Source organism: Vanacampus margaritifer, chromosome 7 (genome assembly GCF_051991255.1).
Source record: "Vanacampus margaritifer isolate UIUO_Vmar chromosome 7, RoL_Vmar_1.0, whole genome shotgun sequence".
NCBI lineage: Eukaryota > Metazoa > Chordata > Actinopteri > Syngnathiformes > Syngnathidae > Vanacampus > Vanacampus margaritifer.
In genome coordinates this window covers 6422529-6450524 of record NC_135438.1, presented here as the reverse complement: position 1 = coordinate 6450524, position 27996 = coordinate 6422529, and the positions used below count along the sequence as shown (strand labels likewise).

General features: G+C 39.8%; 1 protein-coding gene across 6 annotated transcripts in view; it reads left to right on the top strand.

Annotated features, from left to right (window-relative positions):
• The window catches only part of npnta (nephronectin a), a 49462-nt gene that overhangs the window by 14967 nt on the left and 6499 nt on the right, over positions 1-27996 (top strand). For 2 of the 6 annotated variants that reach the window (XM_077571307.1, XM_077571305.1), the window contains 7 exons: positions 1277-1369; positions 8049-8132; positions 14785-14904; positions 17963-18082; positions 19465-19599; positions 20948-21070; positions 22443-22871. In XM_077571307.1, the coding sequence (XP_077427433.1) occupies positions 1277-1369; positions 8049-8132; positions 14785-14904; positions 17963-18082; positions 19465-19599; positions 20948-21070; positions 22443-22871 (1104 nt within the window). Of the gene's footprint in view, positions 1-1276; positions 1370-8045; positions 8133-14784; positions 14905-17962; positions 18083-19464; positions 19600-20947; positions 21071-22442; positions 22872-27996 lie in introns of all 6 variants that reach the window. The other 4 variants (XM_077571306.1, XM_077571304.1, XM_077571309.1 and 1 more) reach the window with 2 other exon arrangements.

The following is a 27996-nucleotide window of genomic DNA, read 5'->3' as shown; positions in this document are numbered from 1 at the left end:
ACTACATACTGTACACGGATCTGCACACTAATTGGCAACTGTAATTCAGCTGCTTGGTAATAAAGTGCCGCATCCTCGAGTGAAAATACAAGCCCTGCTTTTAGTGTTTGCTTTTGTAGCTTCTCCCCTAGCCGTCATGGACATGAGACAAGAGCGCCACAAAAACAGTGAGACTATAAAGACAGTGTAAAGTGTTCTTTAATAAAGAACATTCAAATAATTTATTGAATTAATGTATTAATTTATGAAATGTATTAATGTTCATATTCAAATGTGAAAAAAGTTCAAATGCCTCCGATAAATGACAATTATTGACGCCTAAAACAAAAAAACAAATAAAATAATCGCCTAAGTTATTTTTTTCTGATTTTTCAGGAAACACAAAAAAATGAACCATTTGTATCATGAGATGAAAATATAGGCCCAAAAAAATTGGGGGCAAAAAAATGGCATAGGCAATTATTTTAAGAGGGTTTTATGCAAATTCTGGATAAAACTAGCATTAGCTTGTCGAATCGGTCAAATTTCAGGCGCATGTCTGTCACTAATGTGGCGCTAGCAATCTTGGGCAGCTAAGCTAACGAGGCTAGCTTCAAGCTACAACATTTGGATAGAAGCTATGAATTTTGTGCCTGAAATATATACAATAAACACAGAGTTTGCATTTTTTAAAGTAATTGATATTAGCCAAGCATACACAGTACAGTTCTAATTAAACCTTCCGAGTTGATTGTCTTTTGAAACATAGCAGAGTAAACATCAGGAATCAAAGGCTTAGCTTGCTGAAATTGCCAATAAATTTAACTGCCGTTACAATCACTGAATTGATCTTTAATAAACAGAAGTTCAGAACATTTCATTCTCCACACTCCAAAAAAATGCTTTAAAAAGAAATTCATTGATTGATTGTTTAACCCCAAATGAACCCTTTGAAATTCCTCATTCATTCTTTTTAAAATGGTAAAACATCGACACACTGTAACTGTGAAAGAGTCCACATTAAAGCACTTCACTTATGCTGGATTGTCTCTTGTTTTGATGACAGATGGCGTAATAAATGTAAGCGCTATGTTCCTAAGCTGTAAAACTGTCAATAGAATTAAGCATTGTACCCCTAAAGGCCCATCAAACCACCATAAACTAGCTTATAGGATTAAGTCTCGTCCTCCATAATTGCGCCATACTGCTATTTTACTGCTATTAAGTGTCACGTTTTTAAAAGCCTGCGTGATGAAGCGGCGGAATAAAACTCTTCCCCTCTTGAATTCCCACTCAGCACTTTGCCAGTCGGGCTGCAAGCACGGAGACTGCGTGGGGCCCAACAAGTGCAAATGTCACGCGGGATTCACGGGGAAGACCTGCAATCAAGGTGAGTGGGCGGAACCCTTCATCATACAGCGCTGGCTACAACTGAATGATGCAATCTGGATGTTTTTGTTTTTTTATGTAGCCTTGTTCTGCAGTGAAACCAATTCATTTTGTGTTTGATGCAAATATTTGGATTTGATTAAAAAAAATCCAATTAGAGATCAACATTTCAGTTTATATTTCAAGGTAATTCCATTTGGACCTGACAATTTAAATGTCACCAAATGTTTTCATTCATCAATTTCTAGACATATGCCCTCTAAAGTATGCATTTTAACGGCAAACGATGACAAAACTGAGTAGCCACCAGAACGATTTAATTCTTTAAAATTTAAACCAACAGAGCATTCATTTTACCTGCGAAAGATACTGAAGACAGTAACCCAGAATCATTTAAATTTCTAAATTTAAACTCAATAGCGCATGATTTTAGCTATAGAAGACTGAAGGGAGTAACCCCCAAAACAAATTCATTTTCCAGACTGAAACTCAATAGAGGATGCATTTTCAATTTCACTCTTCAGACTTAAACCCTACAAAGCATACATTTGAACTTTTCTTAAGAGGCTAGACTTAAGGGAGTGACCCCAAACCAAATTCCCGACTTAAACCCTGTAGGACATGCACTTCATCAGCGAAAAGAGGAAACTCAACGCAGTGAAACAATAACAATCTCCAGACTTGCACCCTAGAGAGCATGCTGTATTGCTGGCTTTGACTTTTGTTCAGAGCAGATCAGGGAGGATAACTTCTGAAGATAAACATTTAAAGCCAGACATTCAGCAACCGAGTCATTGCTGACTTTGAACAGAATTGAGGAAAACTGGCTAAATTAGTCCTGATGATTGCTTTGTGTGAATTCTGTCATCGCGGGCGTCAAAGTCCGCAGCCTGTCAGTGTGCTGGCATTTGGTCACTGAACGGAACGGTCTTTGTTTTCATCACAAGAGTGCGGCTAGAAAGAGTTGGTTGGGCTCAAATAAGAAGGAGCGATCAGCGTGAGTGTTTCCTGTTTCCCACCAAGATAAGATCTTAATCACTGAGCCCACATCTCAACCTTTTGTGCACCTATTCGTGTGGGCTGTCCTCACTGACGGGTTTGAAGAAATCTGCTTCACGGAGGTATTTACACTCTCGGTCGGGAAAAGGGATCATGTGTAATTAAAAGTGAGGTTGACTCGAGGAGGAGAGAAATTGAGATCCTTTCCGGAATGTTCCGTAAACATCCAGATTGCTCGTCCTGACCTAACCAAAGGGCTCTCACTCCAAACTATCCGTCCATCGTTTATACCACTTATCCTTATTAGGGTCGCAAGTGAGCTGGCCAGTCAGCTGACTTCAGGTGAGATGTGGGGTACACCCTGGAGTACCCACACAGTAAAAATTTGACTCTAAAGAGAGTCTGTTTGGTCCCACTCTATACAGAGTAAAATTTACGCTTAGAAGAGAGTATTTACTTGAGTACTTAAGTATTTTTAGTGTGTATGAGAGAATTTGCCTATCCCATTAAAAAAAACTATTCAAGAAAAAAAAAAACCTAAAGAGTCTATTTAGTAAATTTACACTTGTAAGATATTAAAATATTGAGAGTAAATTTTACTCAAGTATTTACTTAAGTACTTAAGTATTTTTAGTGTGTATGTGAGAGAATTTGCCTATCCCATTAAAAAAATAAAATATTCAAGAAAAAAAAAAACCGAGAGTCTATTTAGTAAATTTACACTTGTAAGAGAGCAAAATATTCAGAGTAAATTTTACTTAAGTACTTAAGTATTTTAGTGTGTATGAGAGAATTTGCCTATCCCATTAATAAAAAACTATTAAAGAAATAACTTTAAAAAAATAACTAAAAAACCTAAAGAGAGTCTATTTAGTAAATTTACACTTGTAAGAGAGTAAAATATTCAGAGTAAATTTTACTCAAGTATTTACTTAAGTACTTGAGTATTTTTAGTGTGTATGAGAGAATTTGCCTATCCCATTAAAAAAAACTATTCAAGAAAAAAACTTTTATGAAATAAAAATAAAAAAAAACCTTAAGAGAGTCTATTTAGTAAATTTACACTTGTAAGAGAGTAAAATATTCAGAGTAAATTTTACTCAAGTATTTACTTAAGTACTTAAGTATTTTTAGTGTGTCAGAGAATTTGCCTATTCCATTAAAAAATATATATTAAAGAAAAAGACTTTAAAAAATTAAAAAATAAACTAAAGAGAGTCTATTTAGTAAATTTAGACTTGTAAGAGAGTAAAATATTCAGAGTAAATTTTACTCAAGTATTTACTTAAGTATTTTTAGTGTGTATGAGAGAATTTGCCTATCCCATTAAAAAAAAAACTATTAAAGAAAAAAACTTTAAAAAAAAAATAAAAAAATAAACTAAAGAGAGTCTATTTAGTAAATTTAGACTTGTAAGAGAGTAAAATATTCAGAGTAAATTTTACTCAAGTATTTACTTAAGTATTTTTAGTGTGTATGAGAGAATTTGCCTATCCCATTAAAAAAAACTATTAAAGAAAAAGACTTAAAAAAATAAAAATAAAAAAATTAACTAAAGAGAGTCTATTTAGTAAATTTACACTTGTAAGAGAGTAAAATATTCAGAGTAAATTTTACTCAAGTATTTACTTAAGTATTTTTAGTGTATATGAGAGAATTTGCCTATCCCATGAAAACAAAACTATTAAAGATTTTGCACGGAGAACAAACAAACAAAAAAATGTATGCAAGGGTTGAGGAACGAACTCACAACCTTCAGCTTGGGAGACTCTACTACCTGAGCTATGCCCCTCCTACTGTTTGCTTACATCCAAAAGGAGACCAAAAACATTGGAATTGATGAAGATCCCAGCTGACACGAGTGATACACAAACACACAGAAGGAACTTTTTTTTCCCTTTTTAAACTCTCTTCCAAGTGTAAATTACTCTGTTTAGAGTGGAACCAAATAGACTCTGTTTAGAGTAAAATTTACTCTATAGAATTTACTGTGCAGAGAAAACGAAAGCCCTCAAGCCCCGTTTTGCGGCAACTAACTAGCAGATTGCCTATCAAGACATTGTTTGATAGTACACTTACTAGCCCTGCAAAACCAAAGAACTACTAAAATTAATGTTACTCAATTCTAAAAAAAAAAAAAAAGCAGTTACCCTGTTTTACATTTAAACTCTTCATATGCAAACTTCACACAGGAGAGATCTGTCAGGTGACTCCAGATCATTGTAACTCGCTGAACTCGCGCATCATTCGTTCAGCTTTCAACCCAATTTCTTTTCAGTATTTTCGTTTCCGGCGACAACCTGGGGTGTTTTGAGTCGGAGCACGCTATGGAAGCAGAGTGAATTATTCACGAGGCATAGATTAAACTTGCTCATTTAAATGCATGCCTTCATTAAACATTGATTTGGGGTTTACGATTGATGTGCGTTGCGGAACTGCGCGCCCCTTATCAAGCCGAGTGCCATAAGTCGCCGGCCAGCCGGCGCGTGCCAATAAAGGTCAAAGCGTCGCTCCCTGCCGCCCCATTTAAAGTGTTTAAATCACATGATGAACTGGGAAATGAAACCGTAGCTAAGAGCCTTGATCAGTAAATGCAAATGAAACATGTCTGCGGTGCACCTGCATTAGGCAATGGACACGCATTCCTGTGCTTTAAGTGGGAGGCGAAGACAGACACATGACCCTGCAGGCGCTCAGACCAACAGCACTGTTAAGCACTCAACAGATGCAACACACGAAAGGTTGAGCACTTTACGCATGCCAAATTGATGAGATTTTCTGCAAAAAGTCATGTATTTCAGTATTAATAACTAAATTAGCAATCCATGCTAGCTAAATTAGCAATCATTTTTATTTTACCTTGCATTTTTAGATGTTACATATTTTTTATGTGCCCTAACACTACCATTGCCTTTTGTTGTTGTTTTGTCCTGATGTTCTTATTTTTATTGAAATATATATATATAGATATCATTTTATAATTTTTGTGATCACAGCTAACCAACTTTTTTTAATTTAGTGATAGATCACCACTTTCTAATTATTGAAAACATTATTTTATTATTGCATTGGGTAGATTTATTTATTTATTTATTTATTTTTCATTTATTTTGCTGCCCATTGTTATGTATTATGTTGTATTGTACGCAATAGTATTTTTTTCCAATTAAATATTTTTTATATATTATATTATATTATATTATATTTATTTATTTATATATTATTTTTTATATATATTATAATGTTTTTTTTCTTGTAGTATGTCCTGGGCCCTGAACTGCTTGCCATTGTTTTTTGCATGATGTCCAGCATGAAAAAAAAAAAATTGACCATTAAGAAATAAGAATATATAATATACATATATAATAATAAAACAAAATTTGCTGAAGAGCATTTTAAAAAAAGGTTTAAAAGATAAAATTATATTACACTGAGCATAATGAGTTTATGCTTCCAAGTGAACAGTGCTATCAAAATAAAATTGACATTTATACTGATATGACTGCTATTAGAATTATTACTTAGGAAAAATGTTTAACCCAAGACTTTTTTTTTTTAAGTATTCACCCCCCCTTTCGAGGCTCTTATTATGCATGGCGAAATGCCTTTTTACCGCCAGCCCCATCTTGGTATTTATACGACTTCCTTTGCTATTTCTGTGCACACCGTGTAGATGGGATTGCATATAAATGAATCGTTAAACAAACGGCTGTCAAGATCCTCCTCCAGATGCCTGCAAGCGTTTGGGGACTTTAATCACGCTGCGCAAATAAACTCATCACCGCGATAATCTGTCCCGACAATTTGGCGGCACCGACCGGTGGCAGAAGCGAACCTTCTAATTAGATGATTATTGCGTGTAGGTGACTTTAATGAGGTTGAGTTGACCCGCCATTTAAAGACTTAGCTGGAGGTGCCAAATCTCCAACATCACAACACATCCAGCTCCGATGTGGTTTTACAAATCCCCGTCTCTTGTTTACAGTCAAACACCTGACAGGGCAGACCAGAAGCAGATACAGTTCACACTTTTTTTTTTTAATGAACTTGAATGCAAGTTCGAAAGGAAGTAAAGGAAGTTGGGATGCGAGGAACAGAGGAAGAAAATGTATTAAAAGAAGAGAGGAAAGAAAGAAGGTAGGCAGAAACGGAGTATAAAGGAAGAATGGAAAGTAGTAGTATGAATGGAAGCAAAGATGGAAGGTTGGATGAAAGGAAGTAAAGAAGGATGAAATGAAAAATAGGGAAGGAAAAGGGTCAGAAGGGAGGAAGGAAACATGAATAGGAAGGAAGGAAGAATAGTTAGATGGAATAAAGAGGCACAGTTTTTGGGTCTCTACAAGGTCACCACCCACACCCATGTTTGAAACCCAACTCTAGTCTTGAAACAATAATTTAAAAACCCTAACCTATGCTACGAACCCTAGCTTTAACCCTGGAGAACCCACGGGGTCAAATTTGGCCCCTATAAATTCTGCTACTCAAATAACAAAGACCTTTATTTTTTTTTCCAGCAGGGATTTTGTCCCTGTGTTCTTGTTTCCATGCCAAAGTGTGTTTGTACATTCAAAATCCAGTTCTAAAATGCAACAAATAAAAAAATATATATTGTTCAATGTAGCTGTGTATTTAATTGATTATTTTCTTAAATTCTAAATAGTTTACTGACAGTTTTTGTTATTCAGATTTTTCGAAATGATACCCCTAAATCCCAAAAGGGTGAAATTTCGCCCTAATCCTAAATTAGGGAATAAAGGGTTATTATATATATATTTTTATATATTTTGGCGTTCAGTGTATTTATAGCAGTCATTTAATGTATAATTCATAATTTTCCAAAGAAGAAAAAGGTTCTTGGGTTCTCCAGGGTTAAAACAGAACCTTAGCTATTTTGAAACCCTTAACCTTGCTTGAAACTTTTATTTGAAACCTTAATCCTATCTCAAAATTTTACTTTGACAGCCTAAGCCTTCCTTTAAACCCAGCTCAATAAGTATGCCTGACCCTATCTAAATATCACATATAGATAGATTGTAGCTGTAAAATAATTTTTTGATGTGATGTTACACTCTGTCATTCTTTACAGATCAACGACCTGGTAAAAAAGTTGTAAAAATTGCATCTTTTTCTGGAAGAATTCTAAACATTTGGAATGATGCAAACTAGTCTCCTTTTACAATCATTGGTGTCCAAAGCAGTCAAGTGTAATGCTATCATCTTCCCCGTCGCATAGAAACAGGTGTCTGGTGCCGGAGGAAAACATAGTTGGACAGGGAGAAAGCAGAATGCCTAAAATTCCTCAAGCTTAAGCGTTTGTCGTCAGGACGACGATTCGCTTCTTTAAATGGAAGCGGCGGTCTTTGAGCCTCCTGATGCGCTTTACCGAAGGATGGTACAAATCCGTAAGATACTGTAATTCCCTTAGATCCTACTACAAAAAAATGAAGGGATGAACGGCTGGCAGGAGAAAGAGAACCGTTTCTCCCAAATGGCCTTCTTCCATGTGCATTTCCACAAGTGTAATCCTCTTTACTGCGTAATGTTCCTCTTTACTTTCCAGGAATGTGGCGGTCAGAGGTGTTCTAATCCACTGCCTTCTCATTCTCTTGTCCCTCCACCACTTTTTCCCTTTTTTTTATTACCTTCTTCTTTCCACCTAAACCATTTTCTTTTGCAAGAAGAACAGCTGGGCTATTTGACTCCACCGATGTGGTCCGGTCATCTACCCGTATTTCTACCGGTGGACCATCATCCGGTGACGGAGGGTGAGATCTATCTTTCTGACGTGGTGCATGGTGAAGGAGTTGACGTCACTCTCCGCCTCTATCACTTAAGACCCCCCTTCTTTGAGTGGAGGTCACAAGAAACCCCAATCTAGAACCAAGCTAGAGGAATGCCCGCCTGAAATGCAGAGCATGCGTTGATCCTAAGCTTTGTCATCTTAGCCTTTTAAAGGCTATCCTCAACCTTTGGATGCCGCTCGCGACCACTCCTTTGCCTGGAGAGCTAATCCCTGAGAAAAGGAACCCACTGCTCATATCTATGTAGGGAATGCGGCACGGCATATCTGATTGAGACTTGTTTCCCCCAGTACACAACTCCACTTCTGACCACATGGCCGTGTTGGTCTTATTATGGCATAGACTGTGGGGATTAAGCCGGGTTCAAGCCCAACTCACTTTCAGCATCCGGTTCCAAGTTTGGTCGGTATGCAGAGAGGTGCGACTATGGGTTGAATTTGCTATCATCGTGAAGGTGGCCTATTGTTGGATTTTGTGGGTTTTTTTCAGCGTTCCCATAGAAAGTTAAGGTAACAGATGGATAAAAGAGAACTTGGAACTATAAACAACAACCGTGTAAGACGATAACACTGAATAGGAGCTTAGTATTTTGGAACGAGGAATACACCCTGTGAGAAAGGGACACAATGAGTAACAAATACAAGCAGAAACGGGATATGGATAGTGAGCTAGCTAGACAGTGCGAGGTCCTTTGAGTCAAAGACGTGGCGACCTGGGTAAAAAACACCCTGTGAGGAAGGGAAGCAACAAGTAGCTAATTGGACAGGACAGGACATGGTTAGGAAGCGAGCTAGGCAGTTCCACGCCCCGTGTGGAAAGGATACAACAAGTAGCAAATATGAACGGAATGGGACAGGACAGGATTAATGAGCTAGCTGGATGGCAGTAGAACCTGTGATGAAGGGACATGACAAACGGAAGATGGGACAAGACTGGACTGGACTGGACAGGACCTCGGCCTGTGTCGTGAGCTAAGCTGCGCTACACCCTGTGAGGAAGGGACGCTACAGGTCAAGTCATCTTTATTCATATTGTGGATTCAAAGTAGCAAATGAGACAGGACAGGGTTAGTGAGCTAGCTAGACAGTGCGAGGTCCTGTGAGTCAAGGACGTGGCGACCTGGGTAAATAACACCCTGTGAGGAAGGGAAGCAACAAGTAGCAAATTGGACAGGACAGGACATGGTTAGGAAGCGAGCTAGGCAGTTCCACGCCCCGTGTGGAAGGGATACAAGTAGCAAATATGAACGGAATGGGACAGGACAGGATTAATGAGCTAGGCTGGATGGCAATAGAACCTGTGATGAAGGGACATGACAAACGGAAGATGGGACAAGACTGGACTGGACAGGACCTCGGCCTGTGTCGTGAGCTAGGCTGCGCTACACCCTGTGAGGAAGGGATGCTACAGGTCATCTTTATTCATATTGTGGATTCAAAGTAGCAAATGAGACAGGACAGGGTTAGTGAGCTAGCTAGACAGTGATGTGTCATGTGACGGAGGAAGTCACAAGTTGTGAATAGGACACAAGACAAAACATGGGTTGTAAGCTAGGCACTGTTTCATGTGAGGAAGGGATGTGATGGGTAGCAAAAGCAAATAGCCGATAAGACGGAGGCAGGTAAACCTTGTTCAGCAACGAGTTGGGATTTGAAAACCACACTTGAAAATGGTCCCGTGCATGTCCCTGCACACGCTTTAGGTTTTCACCACCACCCTCCAGCCTAGAGCTATCACACTCGTAGACTTTTCTTTCTGTCACTTGTATCACAACTTCTCTGCATCTTTTTCTTTTCACAGGCTTGTGTTTGGCATGTGCTCGCCATCTTTATTAGGGCCCAAGCACCTGGTGTTGCAAAGGCCTGTATTATTCTTTTGACAAATGAGTCGCCCACTTGCAGGTCTTAACATGGGGGGGGGGGGGGGGGCATACCGTTAATATTGACGAGAGGTCCATCAATCCGTTAATGATGGACGCCCATTTTGTTGACGATTGCGATTGACAGGAAACATTGAAAAATTGCTGAACTAAGCATTGCCGGAAGAGAGTTTTCGTCAGTCGATGTAATCAACAGTCTGTCATTAAGTTCGGCAAACCGTCAATAACGAGCATCCAATTTTGCTGACGGACAGACAAATGGCCAATGACGGAGCATTGACGGATGCCGACTTCAAATGACAGAAACATTGACAAACACTCATTTTGTTGAGCAATCGACGAATGACAGGTTGATGATTACAATGCGGTTGGGCTTGAAATATTTAAAAAATTTGATCCCAAAATCAGTTTAGCTGATCTTACATGAAATTGGGAGGACTTCGTCTATCATTCAAGTCTCAAAGATTCATGCCCAAATGTATAAAGTATGACTACAAGGGAATTTGCCCAAATCAGCCCCAAACAGAAGCAGGTATATTGGACACATGGCCAAAGTTAGTTTCTTGTTTCTATAAGTGTCATTTGGAGCAGCGGTTCTCCAACTCGCCTCTGTGAGCAGTCCGTTCAAACAGTGCTTGCGGCTTTAATTTCAGTTTGTTTCAAGCTTGCTTTTCATCGCCACAGGCAAGCAAAGACCCCACTGTAACGCCGTCACTTTTGGTTCTCTGTTGTCACAGTAATGAGAACTCCCGCCGTCAGCTTTGGAGGGAACGCGTACGTGGGGTGGGCGGGCAGCATTAATTAAAAAACTTTTTTTTTTTTTGGTCCTTCCTCGGGTCTCCTGACGGCCTCACGACTCTGGCTGGAAGTGTTCGGTTTAGGTGAACGGTATGGGATTTTTTAATAGGTTTTAGGTGAACTAATGAATACACACACACACTCGCACGCACACACGCACATACACATACTCACCTACATACAAAAAAAATAAAAAAATAAAGGAGAGCAATGATGATGATGTCAAATCGGTAAAATTACCGAATGAACAATACTGAGCTCTCCAGAAAAGAAAAGAAAAAAAAAAGTGAAGAGGGCTTTTTAAAAAAAATTTATGTTTGGCATGCATGAGTGCACACAGGTGTAGAGCGTTAAAAATGAAGCAGTTAAATGCTTCGCTGTGACAAGGGCATGGCAGAGTTCATAAGAAAGTGCAGGTAAATTATTTAGAGGGCTTGAAATGGGGGCGCATAGCCTGGCTAGGGACAAGAAAAGACGACCCACCAGCACTTGGGAAAACCCTGAATGAGGCATACAAAATGGCCAGTCAAGCTTCCACTGGTCAAATGTTTCACCTTTTTTTTTTTTTCCTTTCCTGAGAGAGAGAGATCTCAGTATTGTTAATTCGGTAATTTTACCGATTCGACATATCATCATTGCTCTCTCTCTCTTTTTTTTTTGTATTTTTATTTTGTATGTGGGTGAGTTGATTATAATTTTTAAGTATAATTAATCGCATGACTTTAATAGTCAACTCATGATTAATGGCATATTTTATATCTGTTCTTTTTTTTTTTTCTGGAGAGCTCAGTATTGTTCATTCGGTAATTTTACCGATTTGACATGTCATCATCATTGCTCTCTCTATTTATTTATTTTTTTATTATTATTTTTTGTGTATGTGCGTGTGTGTGTGTGTGTGTGTGTGTGTATTAGTTCACCTAAAACCTATTAAAAAATCCCATACCGTTCACCTAAACCGAACAGCCAGAGTCGTGAGGCCGTCAGGAGACCCGAGGAAGGACCAAAGAAAAGAAAGTGAAATCCAGCACCGACCACTTTCACTTAATCTAATTGTTTAAGTAATTTTACTGAAGAAAAAAAATACCTCCCAAATTTTATGACAATTTTTTTCCCCCCCAGGTATTTCTAGTTCATGCGATTTATGTTTGCTGAAACACTGCACCCCGTCACTGTTTGGAGTGCGGACAGGGAATGCATTCCACAACTGCATTCAAAGCTAATGCCAACTGTAGTCACCCATTATTCCGCCAGACTTTAGGGGAGACCACAAGCTGCTATTAATAGAAAAGTTCCAGCATATGTCCAAATGGTATCTTAAATTTAGAAGGTATGCAGAAGTCCCACCAACAAAGCACCACACGCGTGTCCATGGCGCTAAAGTTGGCATCATTTACAAAGCAGTCTGACCTGAATGCCTCGTCACGATGGAATCTATATGAGCCCACGATGCTGTATCCGAGATCAAACGGGAGTTTATTTACAAATGTCATGGAGACAACTGTTGATGTTCCGTTTGCTCCCAGTTGATCTCGGGACTTCATACTCTTTGTTAGCATGTGAATTATCCCGTTTGTACTCCCATCCTTCAGCTCTTCTTACACGCTCCGTAGAACCGATTGAAGAAAGCTAATTGACTCTCCTTTTACCAAAGCTGCTGAAATAATAGTCTTAAAAATAAGCCTTTTGAATGAATGGAAAATATCCTTTTGTGCTTCCTTGTTGGATATGTGTTTTTTTTTGTTTTTTTTTATCTAGGCATTTACACAGTCTCTTAGATTAACCCTGGAGAACCCAAGAACCCTTTTCTTTTTTGGAAAATTATGAATTATACATTAAATGACTGCTATAAATTCACTGAACACCAAAATATATGTTTTTTCAATGTTTTTTTCAATTTATTCCCTAGGGCGAAATTTGACCCTTTGGGATTTAGCGGTATCATTTCAAAAAATCAGAATAACAAAAACTGTCAGTAAACTATTTAGAATTTAAGAAAATAATCAATCAAATACACAGCTACATTGAACAATATATTTTTTTTGTTTTATTTGTTGCATTTTAGCCATCTTGTCACCACCACTCTGGCTCATGTAAGTGCAATATTCATCCACTAGATGGCCCCATGCAGGGGTCAGAAGTGGCACTCTGGACTTTTGAAGTCAAATTTGTAAAAAAAAAAAAAAAAAAGGTCTTTGTTATTTGAGTAGCAGAATTTACAGGGGCCAAATTTGACCCCGTGGGTTCTCCAGGGTTAATTAAAGTGTAAAATCTTACTGATGCTATCTGACTAAAATACATATCCACTCCACAATGCTGTGTGCATACATGTTTGTGAAGGCCTCTTAGTTTAAAGACACTTTCCCATTTGGAATTGAATAAATAAACACCCCCTGGATTCAATTTGTGGCTTTACAGTACATTAAAGTGTAGTATAGAATTGTAGGGTATGTGAGTGTGCTTTGTAAGGGTCAAGATTTAATGCACCCATGGCATAAATCGTTCACATTAAAGGACTAAATGAATATGCCATTGATCGGCTTCAGCCATTTGTGTGTGTGTGGCGCACAGCAGCCTTGCAGTGTGCTTAAGGAGAAGGCATTAGAGCCATTAGTTACACCTGTGCTTTTTCACACTGGGAACCGTCAAAATAGTCATCCGCCTAGAAGTCACCTCAGGGGGCTGTTGGGCATAAATAAAGAATAAAGCTGTCACATTTGTCTGGTTAAAGCATTTAGAAATCAGGCGTAAGAAGAAAATGAAGTCATATCAGGATCGTTTCTCAGCTCGCTGACAGGTAGAAAGCAGTGACGACAGTGACGCCATTGCAAGCGAGGCACCGGAGATTTATACAGTTATTAGCTCCATCTGCGCTCCAGTCATCAAAAATACCTCTTGTGAAAAAAAGTGACAAATTTTTTCTGATGGGATTTTTTTTTTTTTACATGCCCCGTGGGTGGCCTGTCAACATGAAAGAAGCCAAGAATGATGCACTGCTTTTATGAAAGACAGCTGGATGGAGTCCCGGTGAACTTGCCAGCCATGAGCCAGCGGGATTTAATCACATCTATCCATCACGTGCAGATAGGTTTGCAAAATTCAGGGAATTTTCAAAGGTGAAAGCTTTCTATGGGAATCAATGAGACTGAACTAGGAATTTACTAAATTGATGGTTAGTTCTTAAATGCACTTTAGTAACACATTTTAACGTAATCCTGACTAAAACGGTAACAGCAGTTGAATGTAACTTTTTTAACATTTTGAGTAGTATTTGGTATTTTTGATGGGGTCGCATTTTTATTAGGTCAGCGTAAAAGTATTATTAAACTCAACATGATTGATGATGAAATAATTGATTTTTCAACAAAATATTTAAAACCTTTATAGTTGTATGTCATGCTGTTAATTTGCCTCCTGGACGCCTCCCTGGTAACGTGTTCTGGGCAGGTCCTCCCCGGGAGGAGGCCCCAGGGACGACCCAGAACACGCTGGAGAGACAGTCTCTCGGCTGGCCTGGGAACTCCTTGGGATCTCCCGGGTGGAGCTGGGCGAAGTGGCTGGGGAGAGGGAAGCCTGGGTTTCCCTGCTGAAGCTGCTGCCCCCGCGACCCGACCTCGGATAAGCGGCAGAAAATGAATGGATAGATGGAAGTTCATAATTTATGCTTGAATGTGACCCCTTTGAAGTCATGCTTCCAATTTGGAATAGTTACAAAATCCCCAAGGGAATTTACCGGAAATTTTGCGGTTGACTTTTTCAGTAACTGCTTGGCTTCCTGTCAAAGAAGGTGAGCTCCGCGGGCACGTCCAAACCTGTCGGACTTCTCCACAAACACAGACAGCTCCACCTGAGTGGATCCAACCTCTTCACCTCTGCCCCGCCTGACTAATTTGTGCCCCTCCCTCGACCTACTGACGCCGTTTCTCGTCTTGTCTGCAGATCTGAACGAGTGCGGGCTGAAGCCACGGCCCTGCAAACACAGGTGCATGAACACCTATGGCAGCTACAAGTGCTACTGCCTCAACGGTTACATGATGATGCCTGACGGCACCTGTGGAAGTAAGTATGTGTTTTGTAAATGTCAGGCCAGTACTGTATGTTTAAAGTAGGCCTAAAACACAGTCGGAGTGGAAGAAACCTTTTGGAATAATGTCATCTAATTGGCTTCCCTGTAGTGATTCCCAGCAAGGGAGTCGATGCCTGTGCATGTCTCCCTATAAATTCCGTCACCTCGCTTAATAATCATTCTCTCCCCTTGTTGTTCCACCTGAGCATTTCCAGTATCTCACTTGTTTTTTTAATTTTTTTCCATTTCTCATCACTTGAGGCTGTGTTCTGCAGTGCCGCGTGAAGGACGGTATTAGAATTGTCTCTGCTGCACGAGCTCTGATCAATAGATCAGTGCAGCATTTAATCAGCCAGCTCCATCGTCCTCAAACTGCAAGATGTCCGCAACTGCTGTGGCAGAACGGGTGCCTGGCGTTTCAATTTCTCCTTCACGGTTCGAAGTTATCGAGATGACAAGAGCAAATTCCAGTTGACCGTAAAATCGTTTTGCATGAATTCCGATAGTTTTGATGTGCACTACATGGACCGACGGCGTCTGAGCTGATTTTGCTGATGACCTGGAAAATAGACGAGTCAGTTGTAATTATAGATTTGGAGTATTGGTCGATTATAATATCTTGTAGGCTACGTTTCAAACTACTCTGCTACAGCTACCTTGTTAAATGTAAAAAAATAAAAAATAATCCTGACTGAGAAAGGAGTCCAATATGCAGTACTTAGAGTACCAAACTCTAGATAGAAGGCAATAGATAAAAATAGGATCTATGGACAGACTAGATACTGTAGGTAATTAGACGGTTTACGTGGATGGTTGATGGACGGTAGGCTGGTTGAGTTCAGTCAGTGGTTGGTTGATGGTTGGCTTGTGGTTCTTATAAATGACGGATAGAACATACATTACTCAATATATGATGAAGAAAATGGGACTCTCTGACTCCGACATTTGTCTCCAATGCTTACAAAACACTACAGACACTTATGTTCATGCTTTATGGTTATGTACTCCGGTTATGTATTTCTGGACTAAAGTCTTAGAAAAACTTTCCGCTATTTTGGACTGTAGGATACCTTTATCTCCAAACTTGTTTGCTAGGTGACCTAACAACAACTGACTTACCACATAAACAATTTCAATCTACACTTGTAGCCCTTACTATCGCAAAAAAAACAATTCTTGTTAACTGGAAAAATAAACAAACTCTGAATATCGACCAATGGTCTAACCTCCTCATAAATCACATTTTAATGGAAAAAATATCTGCCTCAAATAAAAACCAAATATCAAAATTTATAGAAACATGGTCTACGTATATAGAATTTTTTAACCTAATTCTGGTTACTTAATTCTGTCTGTTAGTGAGAGCCACTACATCGTGATAACTTACATTGATGTTTCTGCATTTGGCAATTTATTATTATATTATATTATTAGTATGGGATTTTTTTTAATGGGCTTTAGGTGAACTGATGAATACACACACGCTCGCACGCACGCACACACACACACACACACACACGCACATGCACATACTCACCCACATACAAAAAATATATATATATATATATGTGTGTATTTGTATATATATATGTATATATATTTAAAAAAAAAACATTTATTAATTTTTTTTAATTTATTTGTTTGTTTGTTTTTTAAAAAAAAAGGAGAGCAATGATGATGTCAAATCGAATGAACAATACTGAGCTCTAAGAAAAAAAAATGACGGATAGATACGGTAAGTAGATTTGTGTAGGGATGTGGTCAGGTTGGTTGCCTGGCAGATGATGACAGTCAAGCAATTAGTCTGATTGATAAATTGGTGGGTTGGTTTGCTGACAATTGGTCACCACTCATGAGGAATGATGGATAGATTTTGGTTATGGTCATTTATCAATAGTTGGCCGGTCGTTTTCATAAATTCACATCGGTGTAAGGATTAGTTGCTTGATTGATGGTCAATCATTGTGTCAAACAACGGATAAGTTGGTAGGCAGGGTTAAGGTTAGTAGTCGACAGTTGGCTGCTTGTGCTGGGAAATGACGGGCAGGTCGGTTCACTGTATTTATAAATAAAAGGATAGTTTAGTACGGTAGGTTGGTAGGATTCGTCAGTTAATGGTTGATCAACAGTTAATTGACAGTCAGTGGTTAGCCAAAAACCATTTGGCGGTCAGCCATTAGTTCTGATAAATGACTGCATAGGTAGTATTTTAGTTTTCAATCGTTGGTCGACAGTTGGCCCTACTCGTCCTACCTACTTAACAATTTCTCTATCAGTTAACTGATTGCTAAATAATTGAGAGACCGATTGGTAAGTAATTAGTACTAGTGTTGAGTCACTTAGTCAACGTTTGGTTGCTTGTTCTGGTAAATGGTAGATAGAGTTATCATTTAGCCGGTGGTCGTCAGCTTGTCAACAGTCAATCATTTCAATAAATTACCGGCAGTAGAGGTAGCCATTGATCGTGATTCCATGGTTCTTTGTTGATTCAACTGACAATCAGTCAAAGTTGGTTCTGATAAATGATAGTTTAGTAGGCAGGGTTAAGCATTAGTCGTATGGCAGTTGATCATTAGAGCACAGTTACCATGATGGATGTTAGGGTTGGTTGGTTTCTCATTCTGAGAAATGCTGGCCAGACGATTGATCAACAGATGACTTACAGTCTGTCATTTGACAGTCACTCATTTGTTCTGTTAAATGATGAGGTTGGTAGGTTACCTAGGTAAAGTTTGTCTTAATAGTCAACTGTCAGTCGTACAGTTGATGCTAGTTAATGGGCAAATGACGGCTGAATAGGTATGCAAGTGATTTAGATAGAGTAAGTAGTGAAATAAGTGTGTAAGTTGGTCGTAGTTGGTAAATACAAAACTGAGTTTTGAGCACAGTCAGTCTGCGAAGCACTGGATTGTAGCAAAACCACAGTGTGTTTTGTTCCTTTTGTTTGCGCCCCACAATCGGCCTTATCCTATGAGGGATAAAGTCGTGGGAGTGCTTTCTCTCGGGGCATCAGCTTGTGCTAATGTTTCTTGTTTCTTTTGTAACTACCAGACCTTCGAACTTGCAGCATGGCCAACTGCCAGTACGGCTGCGAGGTGCTGAAAGGAGAGGTCCGATGTCAGTGTCCGTCGCCGGGGCTGCAGCTGGCTCCGGATGGCAGAACCTGCGTGGGTAAGTGACGTTGCCGTCTTTATTTACCTCCTCTGGCTTGAAAGTTGAGCCTCTGGCTGCTCCTCCCTCTCTGAAACAACGCACGCAATACATCACCAGTAGGAATGTGGTGTTTTTCTCCCGGACCTAAAAGAAATCTTTGTTTCATTACTTTGACAGAGCAGGCAATATAAAATAATAAAAGTGGTTTAGTAGAGCAAACCTGGGAGCAAAAACAAATCGGAGCTGGACGTCCTCCAAAATAGAGCCCAGCGTTTTTGACCCCAGCAGTTAAACAACTTGATCAAGTGATGGAGCCGCTCGAACCCATTCTTTTAGCACGTTCTCCCTGACTAGCTCTCATTTCTGCCCTGCGGCCCCGTATAACTTGTGGGTTGGGTAATTGTAGGACACGGAATGGACATCAGTCATAAAGACAGGAGGAGGAGAAGCAAAGCCTGCTGCAGGTGTTGCTTGGGATGCTCCACTTCCGTCTCGATGCTAAACTTTTATGGCAGAGTTTTATGACATATTTAATTTGTTTCAGGACCAGAGCTCAAGATGGCGGTCTTTGTTTAGATGGTTCTGTTTGGTCAAACGGAATGGTTGTTAGCACGTGTCCCGAATCGTTTATGTACTCTATACATGTTAGCTTCATTGAAAATTCTAGCGCTATGTTCTTGGCGTCTTTTATAAATTTACACTACATGGTTTAAGTCGAACAATATGATAAATGACGTAAAATGGGTCAAATGCATTAAATACCCTCAAATCAGAAACCACCTCTCAAAAATTGTGAATATCTGTCAATGTAACTGCAACTAAACCAGACAGATCCTAATTACCTCGTCATGCTAGCCTGACATTATAAGACCCATCGATGACATATGCAAGGAGGTTTTAAATTTCAATCGGGCTACTGACGGGAAAAACAAACAAACAAGATATTGTCTGTATCACCAATTTGGGTCTGAAATGTATCTCCCACAATAAACAGGGTTTCATTGTGGACAAAGATTTGTAATACAAGTAAACACAGTGATACCAAATGGGGGTCACTTGTGTAAATAATGACAGGATAAATGGTTCTGAAAACGGATGGATTATAGCTTGACAAGGGAGGGTTGAAATTCAAGCAGAGAGATGGAGACGTGGAAGGAGAAAGTGGCAGGGGCCTCACGCCGGTAACAGGAGCTGTGACTCTTGGCACCGAAAGCCACACTAGGAATATTCTAGGAACAACATGTGAGGTCCATTCCCAAACAAGCCCAGACTACAGTCACCCTAATGTGGACTGTTGTGTTGTGCCTGCATAATAACATCCAACCGAAATAAAGCAATAACGGACGTTGGGAATAAATGAGTAATGGAGATCTTTTATTGTCTTTTGACCAATTTTGCAGATGTGGATGAGTGTGCAACTGGGATCGCCGTGTGCCCCAGGTTCCGGAAGTGCATCAACACCTTCGGCAGCTACATCTGCAAGTGCCACGACGGCTTTGACCTGCAGTACATCAACGGGAAATACCAGTGTATCGGTATGTGTATTTTTCTGTAATACAGTGGACGTTAGGAACTGTATAATCCAGTACTTCTCATTTCAACTTTTGAGAGTACATCCAAGCTTATTTCAGAACGGCAAAGTTTGGCGAGTGGGCGTGTGAAGGAAAACAGGTGTTAAAGAAAGAATTATTGGCTTCTTTACATTTCAATTGGGCAAATTCCAAGTTAAAATGCATGCACGTGTAAAATTGGATCTCTTTTGCTGTCCATCGCAGAAGCATTGAAACAGTCAGTTCATTCACTTTTATATAAGGCTAGAGAAATTTATTATTTGTATGGCACGTGTATACAAGGCAACTCTAATGTGCTATACACAACGAAAGACAACTTCTGTAGGCATCAACAAACACAGCAGTTAACAACATTCAGATGCAAAGAAGAGAAAACAAAAGTAGGTTACAAAATGTACTATACATTGACAATATTAAAACATAGACACATAAAAACAGATTATAGTCTCCTTTTTTCATCCCGAAAAAAAATTATATTTGTATCTCTTTCTGTTTTGCAGCAATTAGCATTAGAATATAACTTATTTACAAACCTGTTGAGAACACTGGGGAAAAGAGCTTTTTGCAACATCTATGCTGACACCTGCTGGCCGTTTTTTTGCAATAACTACTTTTGCTTTGAGGCTGCATCAAAGCTTTTTGTATGCGCTAGCATAAAAAAAACATAAAATGTATAAATACGTTTTTGCAACCATGGCAATATTTAAAATAGAACGTTTTTATACGTTTTTGGGAACAAGATGAGTTAAAAGACCTTATTCAAAGGTATGTGAAAAAAAGCAAAGTTTTTAACCTGGATTTAAAAGCATTTACACTCTTCGCTGACTTCTCTTCTGTTGGCAGCTGATTCCATTTGTGTGCAGCATAACAGCTAATTGCAGCTTCACCGTGTTTACTTTGAACTCTGGGTTCCACCAGTTGGCCCAAGTAGGTCTCAGAGCCCTGCTGGGTTTGCATTCAATCAGCATTTCTTGAATATATTCAGGTCCCAAACCATTCAGTGATTAATAGACCAGTAGCAAAAAAAAAAAAAAAAATCTAATTCTACAGCTCACTTATAAGGCTTCACAACACAAACAGCTTGAATAAGCATTTTAGGGTATTGAAAAAATGGAAAATGACAGACTCTGCTCTTAACGTACAAGTATCCATCTACATGTGGCGTTAAAAGGCTTTTGTTGCACACGTCAAACAGTTAACGGCATCGTAGCTCATCACAATTGTCCGGCTAATAAGCATCTGCAGTCTGGTCACGATGGCTCATTCATTTTAGTCTGCTTCCTCCCCCCCGTCCCTCCTGTTTTTCCTTCAGACGTGGACGAGTGCTCTTTGGAAACCGTTCGCTGCGGCGGCTACGCCACCTGCTTCAACACGCCGGGCTCGTACAAGTGCAAGTGCAAAGACGGCTACAGGGGGATGGGCCGCGACTGCAAACGTAAGACAACACATGAAAATGAGTTGAAATGGGGCCAAACATGCTGTTTTTTTTTTTTTGGGGGGGGGGTTGACTCAAAAGCCCCCAAAATGCTGGGAGATTTTTTTTCTTTGTAAGGGTTGTCAGTCACTAGCTGAACCCCCCTTTTTGCATCCTTATCACATTTACCCAGAATGTCTCTTCCCTTCTGTCTATTTTAATCAGGTCAAAGAGTCATTGAGCTTGCAAAATGTATTTATTTTGCAAGGGGAGTTTCTCCCGGCTTTCACACAGTCCATTAGTTCACGGAGAATTATAATCATTGAGTCCTTCGGCAGACATTAACGGCGTGGCAGTCCAGTGAGCAGGAAGGACACGCCGCTTCCTCTCCTCATCATCAAGGGCGTCAGGGGGGGGGAGTGAGAGGGTCCTGTTGCAATATCCAATGTGGGAATCGCATATCAAAGTCCAGCGTAAAATGAGAAGGTGACAACTGAGGTACGGAGCTTTTGTCCACTCGCATTCCTCACATATGAAACCCGGATGAGGCGACCGCCCGGCCCGCTCACTTGCCCCGACAACACCGCAGACCCCCATCACGCCTCCTGACGGGAAGAATGCACAGGAGAACAAAAAGACAAGCTCGTGTGGTCTTTGTCCCAGAATTTGTGGACTGGAGTCTCCTGACTTGACTGGAGTTGGGCTTAAGTTGCCAATTTTAGGATTTGGGACTCTTGACTTGAGTTGAACTATTTGACTGGACTAGTCTTGCCTGTTTACATTTGAAAATCTGCAATTTCCAGATAGTGTGCCATTCATTTCATTTTTCAAAGAAAAGTGAGTTTTAGCATCACGAACCTTTGAAACACACCAGTAAGTTATAAAGCAGAACGCGGAGGCCACTTCATGATATCCCGTGGCATAATGCAGACATAATAATAAACCATAAAAATTAAACTTCATTTTTGAATGTATTGATGTAATGTAGTCATGTTTTTTTTAACTTGCGCAAGTCAAGACTGTGATATTATGGGTCAAAGTACGATGACAGTGACGAAAGCGTGTCCCAACTGTTGACGACTGCCGAATGACGAATGCTCAAAATCCATCGACGTGCCCAACTCGGATTGTTAGTCTATATCAGCCGCTTCTTCGCCAAAAGTCTGCTGGGATATGCTCCAACTCCCCCGTGACTCTAAAGAGCCTAAGTGCTATAAAACTGCCCGTGGCTGTGAGCTTTAGTTAAAGAGAGACATTTGGGGGACATCACAGGTTCGAGGAAGCAACTGAATGCATATTAAAAGTGTGGTTATGACACTTAATGGCCAATTGTCTGCCTCATTACATCGCCACGACTTGCTAGCTCGCCATCTGCACCTTCGTGTCATTCCAGCCATTCCCAAGGTGGCCATAGACCCACCGAGACCGGGCAAACTGCCTCCCAGCTTCCACAACCACCTGCCCGACCTCGACCAGAGGAGGACCACCACCACGCAACGTCCACCGGTGACCCACAGGAGGGTGTTCACCATCGCCCCTAAAACCACCACCACGACCGCTGCCCCAACGACGACGACGACGACGATGCCGCCGAGGAGGAAGACGACGACGACACCCCCGCGCAAGCCACAAACTCCCACCTGGAAGCCCTTCGTCCCCACCCGGAGGCCACCCGCGCCTACTCGAAAGCCCTACGTCCCCCCGAAACCGGTGACCCCCACCAGGCGGGCCCCGGCGACGACTCCACAGCCACTTCCGCAGGTGACCACTGTGGACAATAGCATCCACAAGGATGTGACCAAGCAGCGGGGAGATGTGCACAGTAAGTTTTATTTTTTTATTTTTTTTATTTTTCCTCCCACGGCGTGGATAAAACAAATAAATAAAAAATTGTGGCTCTTAGCGGAATTATAGGCCATTTAGCGAATAGTGTTTGTGGATTTTACGACCGTTTAGAGGCAGCACAAGGCTTTAAAAGCTACTTTGCTAATAAAGGTTATACATCTAACTTTGAAAGCACTTTCAGATGTTTGGATATGTTTGAGGCCGATAGTAAAGTGCATTGTTTTTCACCCTTTTGGGCTATTACATTCACTGGAGAGGTAAAAAAGATGAAGTGAAAATGCTCAACGATGAATTCCCAACTTGAGTCATGTCCTCAAAAAACATCAGTGTTAAATGAGAATGGAGCAGTCATATTGTATAGATTCACTGCACAAAGAGCAAGATATTTACACATTTAATTTCTTAAAATATGTTTTTTTTTAAATGATATGTACAATTAGACCTATAGCTTACAATCAGTCGCAATCATTTCTTTATTTAACCATCTTTTGGTATAATTTTGGCGGTGGGTGTGCCAAGTTGTGCTGGTGCATGAAGTCTCCATAAAGCAAAGGGACTAGCTTGGAATGGACTTGTCCTAGAAATGTTAAATACTGTACAATAGGGTTGTGAATTGCCGAGTACCTGGCGATTCGATTCGTGTCACGATTCGATTCGATACCGATTAATCTCGATACAAATCTATAAATTGATAATTGCGATTTTTTTTTTTTAACTCTAAAATACTAATCAGTAAACTTGTACATGTACACTGTAAGATTTGTATGAAAATGTAATTATTTATCTGAAAATTCAGGCTTATAACTGAGCCACCATCTGAACAGCACTGAAATCAAATATATCACACATGAAAATGAAGTGTGTATAACCTGATGAAAATATTTTTTAGATGACCTGAACACGACCCTCAATAATTGCTCAGTAGTCCCCATTTGAAAATTCTCAAAATATTAGCCCTGACACCAGTTTTACCAAATGATACGAAATTTGGTGGACATTGGCTTTACTTTTTAGGGCCCTCATGCTCGAAAACTGTCTTGGTAAAATTACATGTACCCCCCTTTTACGAGCTCCCAAGCAGCCTCAGTACTAGACAGATGGGTGACGCTGAATTACAAAACTTTTCTTGCCTAAATCGTGTAATGTGGATGTAGCATGCAGTCAAAGACTGATTATCATTTTCCAGCATCTGCCATTTAAAAGAGGAAAAAATTGTGAGGGTTTGAATCATCCAACAAGAACATCAATGAGTTTTTTTGGGGGGGGCTAAAGTGAGTCGGATACATGCGTGCAGCAGCAGAGTTGGTTGTCGCAGGTGAGATGTTTCCGCGGGCAGATGGCGGTACATAATTAGAAATGGGGGTGGAGGAGGGGAGCAGGGGCGAAGAGAAGATTTCATTAGCACCTGTCTGCAAGTCAAACTTCCAGGAGCTGCTTTTAGGAGACGACTCCCCCCCGCGGAGCAGTTATTCATATAATCGCTCGCAAATAAAAGGGAAGGCGCCTCCAGCCTCTTTATCCGTGAAGATATTTATAGCGGATCATCATTCCGTGGAAATTGTCAAAGCAATCTACACTTTCATTTAAATTCAAACGTTTTGCAGAATGCAGACAGTGAGCACAAACAGTAAAGCTAACGTTAGCATCAAGGCTAGTGCGTCCTCCACTCTGAATAAACAGTACCCCAAATAACCGTTGAGTGAACAGACCGAGCATTTAGTTTTATTGTACTTTTTTTCTTTCTTTCTTTTTGAGAGCTCAGTATTGTTCATTCGGTAATTTTACCGATTTGACATGTCATCACTATTGCTCTCTTTCTTTTTATTTATTTATTTAATTTTTATTTTGTATGTGTGAGTGTGTACTCATTAGTTCACCTAAAACCTATTAAAAATCCCATACCGTTCACCTAGACCAATTATTTCAGAATCCAGCTAGAGTGGTGAGGTTGTCAGGAGACCCAAGGAAGGATCACAGGAAAGTGAAATCCAGCACCGACCAGACATGACCTACTACCCACCAGGTTACCAAAAAAAAGTCTTTCACCAACCCCAGAAACATCTAAATTCATTTTTTCCTCTCAACTGTAGATGGCACTGTGGTGCCAGTTAAAGTAAAATTGCAGACCAAACTCCTCATTCAATGGCTGAGCATGTACTTTTCTGTACTAAACACCGCAACCCAAATCAAGCTCTCTGCCGTTGAGCAATTACACACAGGATTTATAGCTTTTTACAATATTTCCTTAAATGGTGTCCACTGATATATATATCAGCCGTTGTGGGCACTCTAATAATTAAATGCCACACCCCGAATGCCTAGTACTTTCTGCTGTTTATAATTAAAAAAAAAAGACTTTCAATTTCCTCAAATCGTGCCCTCGAGTAGACATCATAGACCCAATTAATCACCAGGTACGTAATCTTAAAATACAGCACCTCAAATTAAACACCTGGTCCTCTCTGCAGGTGAGCAAATAAACACAAAATTGGTAGTTTGACCTTATTTCCTCAAATGGTGTCCTCGGTTCTTATAGGCACCGGCCACAATAAATTGCTGGGTGCATCATCCACTAATAAATATATGCCACGCCCCTAATGCCTGGTACGCTGCAGTGAAGAAATGCAGCATTTACAGTTTTGTGATATTTTCTAAGATGTTGCCGTCAAAGGCACAGTGTCCCTATTACTCACAAGGTGCATTGTCCACTCCAATAAAAATAATAACACAGAACCCCAAATATTAAATAAATAAATAAAGAGTAAGCTGCAGTTGATCTACTGTGTTTCTCAATTTACCATATTTCTTCAAATAGTCTCCCGTATTGTGGTCCTAGTTAATTAACAGGTGCATTATTGTCCGTTCAAATAAATAAATGCCACACCCTTAACGCCCGGTACTTTCTGCAGTTGTGTGAATTAATCTGACATTTACAGTTGTACCGTTTTTCCACAAATGCTCTGCTCTAATAGACACCATGTGCACAAACCACTGTAAGAAAAAAAAGCCTGACCCCAAATAAAAACGCCTGGTACTTGGTAATCTAACATTTATAGTTTATTGAATTTCCTTTTTAACTCTTCGGACCAATTGATCATTTGGTGCACTAAACACTTCCACTAATAAATAACCAAAACATTTGAATATGTGTGTGGATGTTCTCATTCATCCAGGTCATTTCTTTCTCAGGGCATTTAATCGACAGCGCTCTAAATAAAACGCGTGGTACTCAAGTTTCTTCAATAAACCTAAGATTTATGAGTGTAGTACAGTGGACCCCCGCTATTTGTGGGGGATGGGGACCAGGCCAGCCTGCGAATAGCGAAAATGGGTGCGTAATTTATTTATTTAATTGAGGCATAACCCCAAAAATTCCTGAGAAAAGGGGATAACCCTACAGTAAGCATGTTCCATGAAAAATAGGGGTTTCTCATTTAAAAAATAAATAAATAAAAATCTATTTAACCATATTAAAATTTTTTAAAAAAATCGGCAATATGCTGAAGTGTGAGTTGGGGGGTGGGGGGGGGGTTCCACTGTATTACTGTAGTTCCACAAACAATAGATGCCTCATTCATCATTTGGTGCATGTTGAATTGTCGTCAAGGCGTGTCCAAATAGTAGAAATACATCTCCTTCGGGGGACGAGGATAAATACTGTACGTGCCCAAGTCTATTAAGAGGACAGATGAAGATCTATTTTCCTTCTCTCGCCTCAAAGTTCAAGTTACACTTTCCTTAATCAGGATCATTTTTATTTATATGCTCTTTGACCGGATGCCTGATATCCAAGTAGAAGGAGGGGGGAGGTGATGTGGTTTGGATGCATTCCTTCAAAGACCATCTGCGTCCACACACACACAAGCACTGGATGCCAAGGATCGCTGGAGGTTCTGGTGCGAGTCCGGCCTCCTCCTCCTCCTGCTCAACTTGCATGAGTTTAGGCATTCAGACGTCCTGCCAGCTTTTATGACTCACTTGTTGGACCCATCAGAGGTCACATGAGTCTGGAACAAGCTCAGCACGCTGGAGGCTCGACGTTTTTATTATTAGCTTGTCCCATTAAATCACACTGTGAGCTCCAGTGCAAATTTGGATCTTTGGTTTCTTTATCATGGAAGTCCGAGGGGGTTTTAACCAGTGGCTATCAATCAAAATGTACTAAGATCACAGTATTTTTTTTTAAGTTCATGTAAAGGGATGATTTCTTTTACGAACTACAGTCATTTCTGGACTATAAGGCGCACCCGACTTTAAGCCGCAGGTGTTTTAATGTTACGACACTGGCGCAAATTGTCTCACTCTCGTTCTTTCTCCTACTGTATTTGGGTTTGTTTTGCCCTGCCTGACGCTCTTGCACGTCCTTTATAGTGCGCCCCCTTGTGATCCGATGGATAAGCCGCACCTTTGTATTAGCCGCGGGGTCGAGTGCAAGTGAAAAAAATAGCAGCTTATAGTCCAGAAATTACTGTAGATAAGTTTACAATACATAAATATTGAAAAAAAAATAAAGTTTCTCCCCGTCATTCAACAAAGAAAAATGACCAAACAATATTATTTTAAAGAAATTGAAAAAAAAAATACTACCACACATTTCAGTAAATATGAAGCTATTATTTTTAAATTCACTTACTCTAAAAAAAAAAATGCTTAGGGTTAAAAAAGGTGCATTGTGCCGTTTAAAAAGGTAATTTTTTTCTACATGCATGCTCCACAATGCCCAGATGAGTATGAAGAGCCCTGACTCTTTTACTCTGACTACTATAAAAGGAAGATAAAAGCTGATAGGTGCAGAGTTATAAAGACCCGCTTGTAAACCCATATCCGTATTTGGCTGCTAATCGAGCAATCTGGCATTTTGTTTCACAGTTATGTTCCAGTTGTGCAGTTATTTATTTACTTATTTTCTCAATACACATTTTTCAGTGTATTTAAATCAATCGTCCAGACTTGGTCTAAAAACAGTTGAAATGAGAACTTGATTTAGTAAATCAAGTCTAAATATGAACTACACTGTACATTGATCAATTACTTTTTAAATCGTAGTAATCCAACATTTTGCCATCGTTATATAGTTGATATTTACTTGATTGTTTGTATCG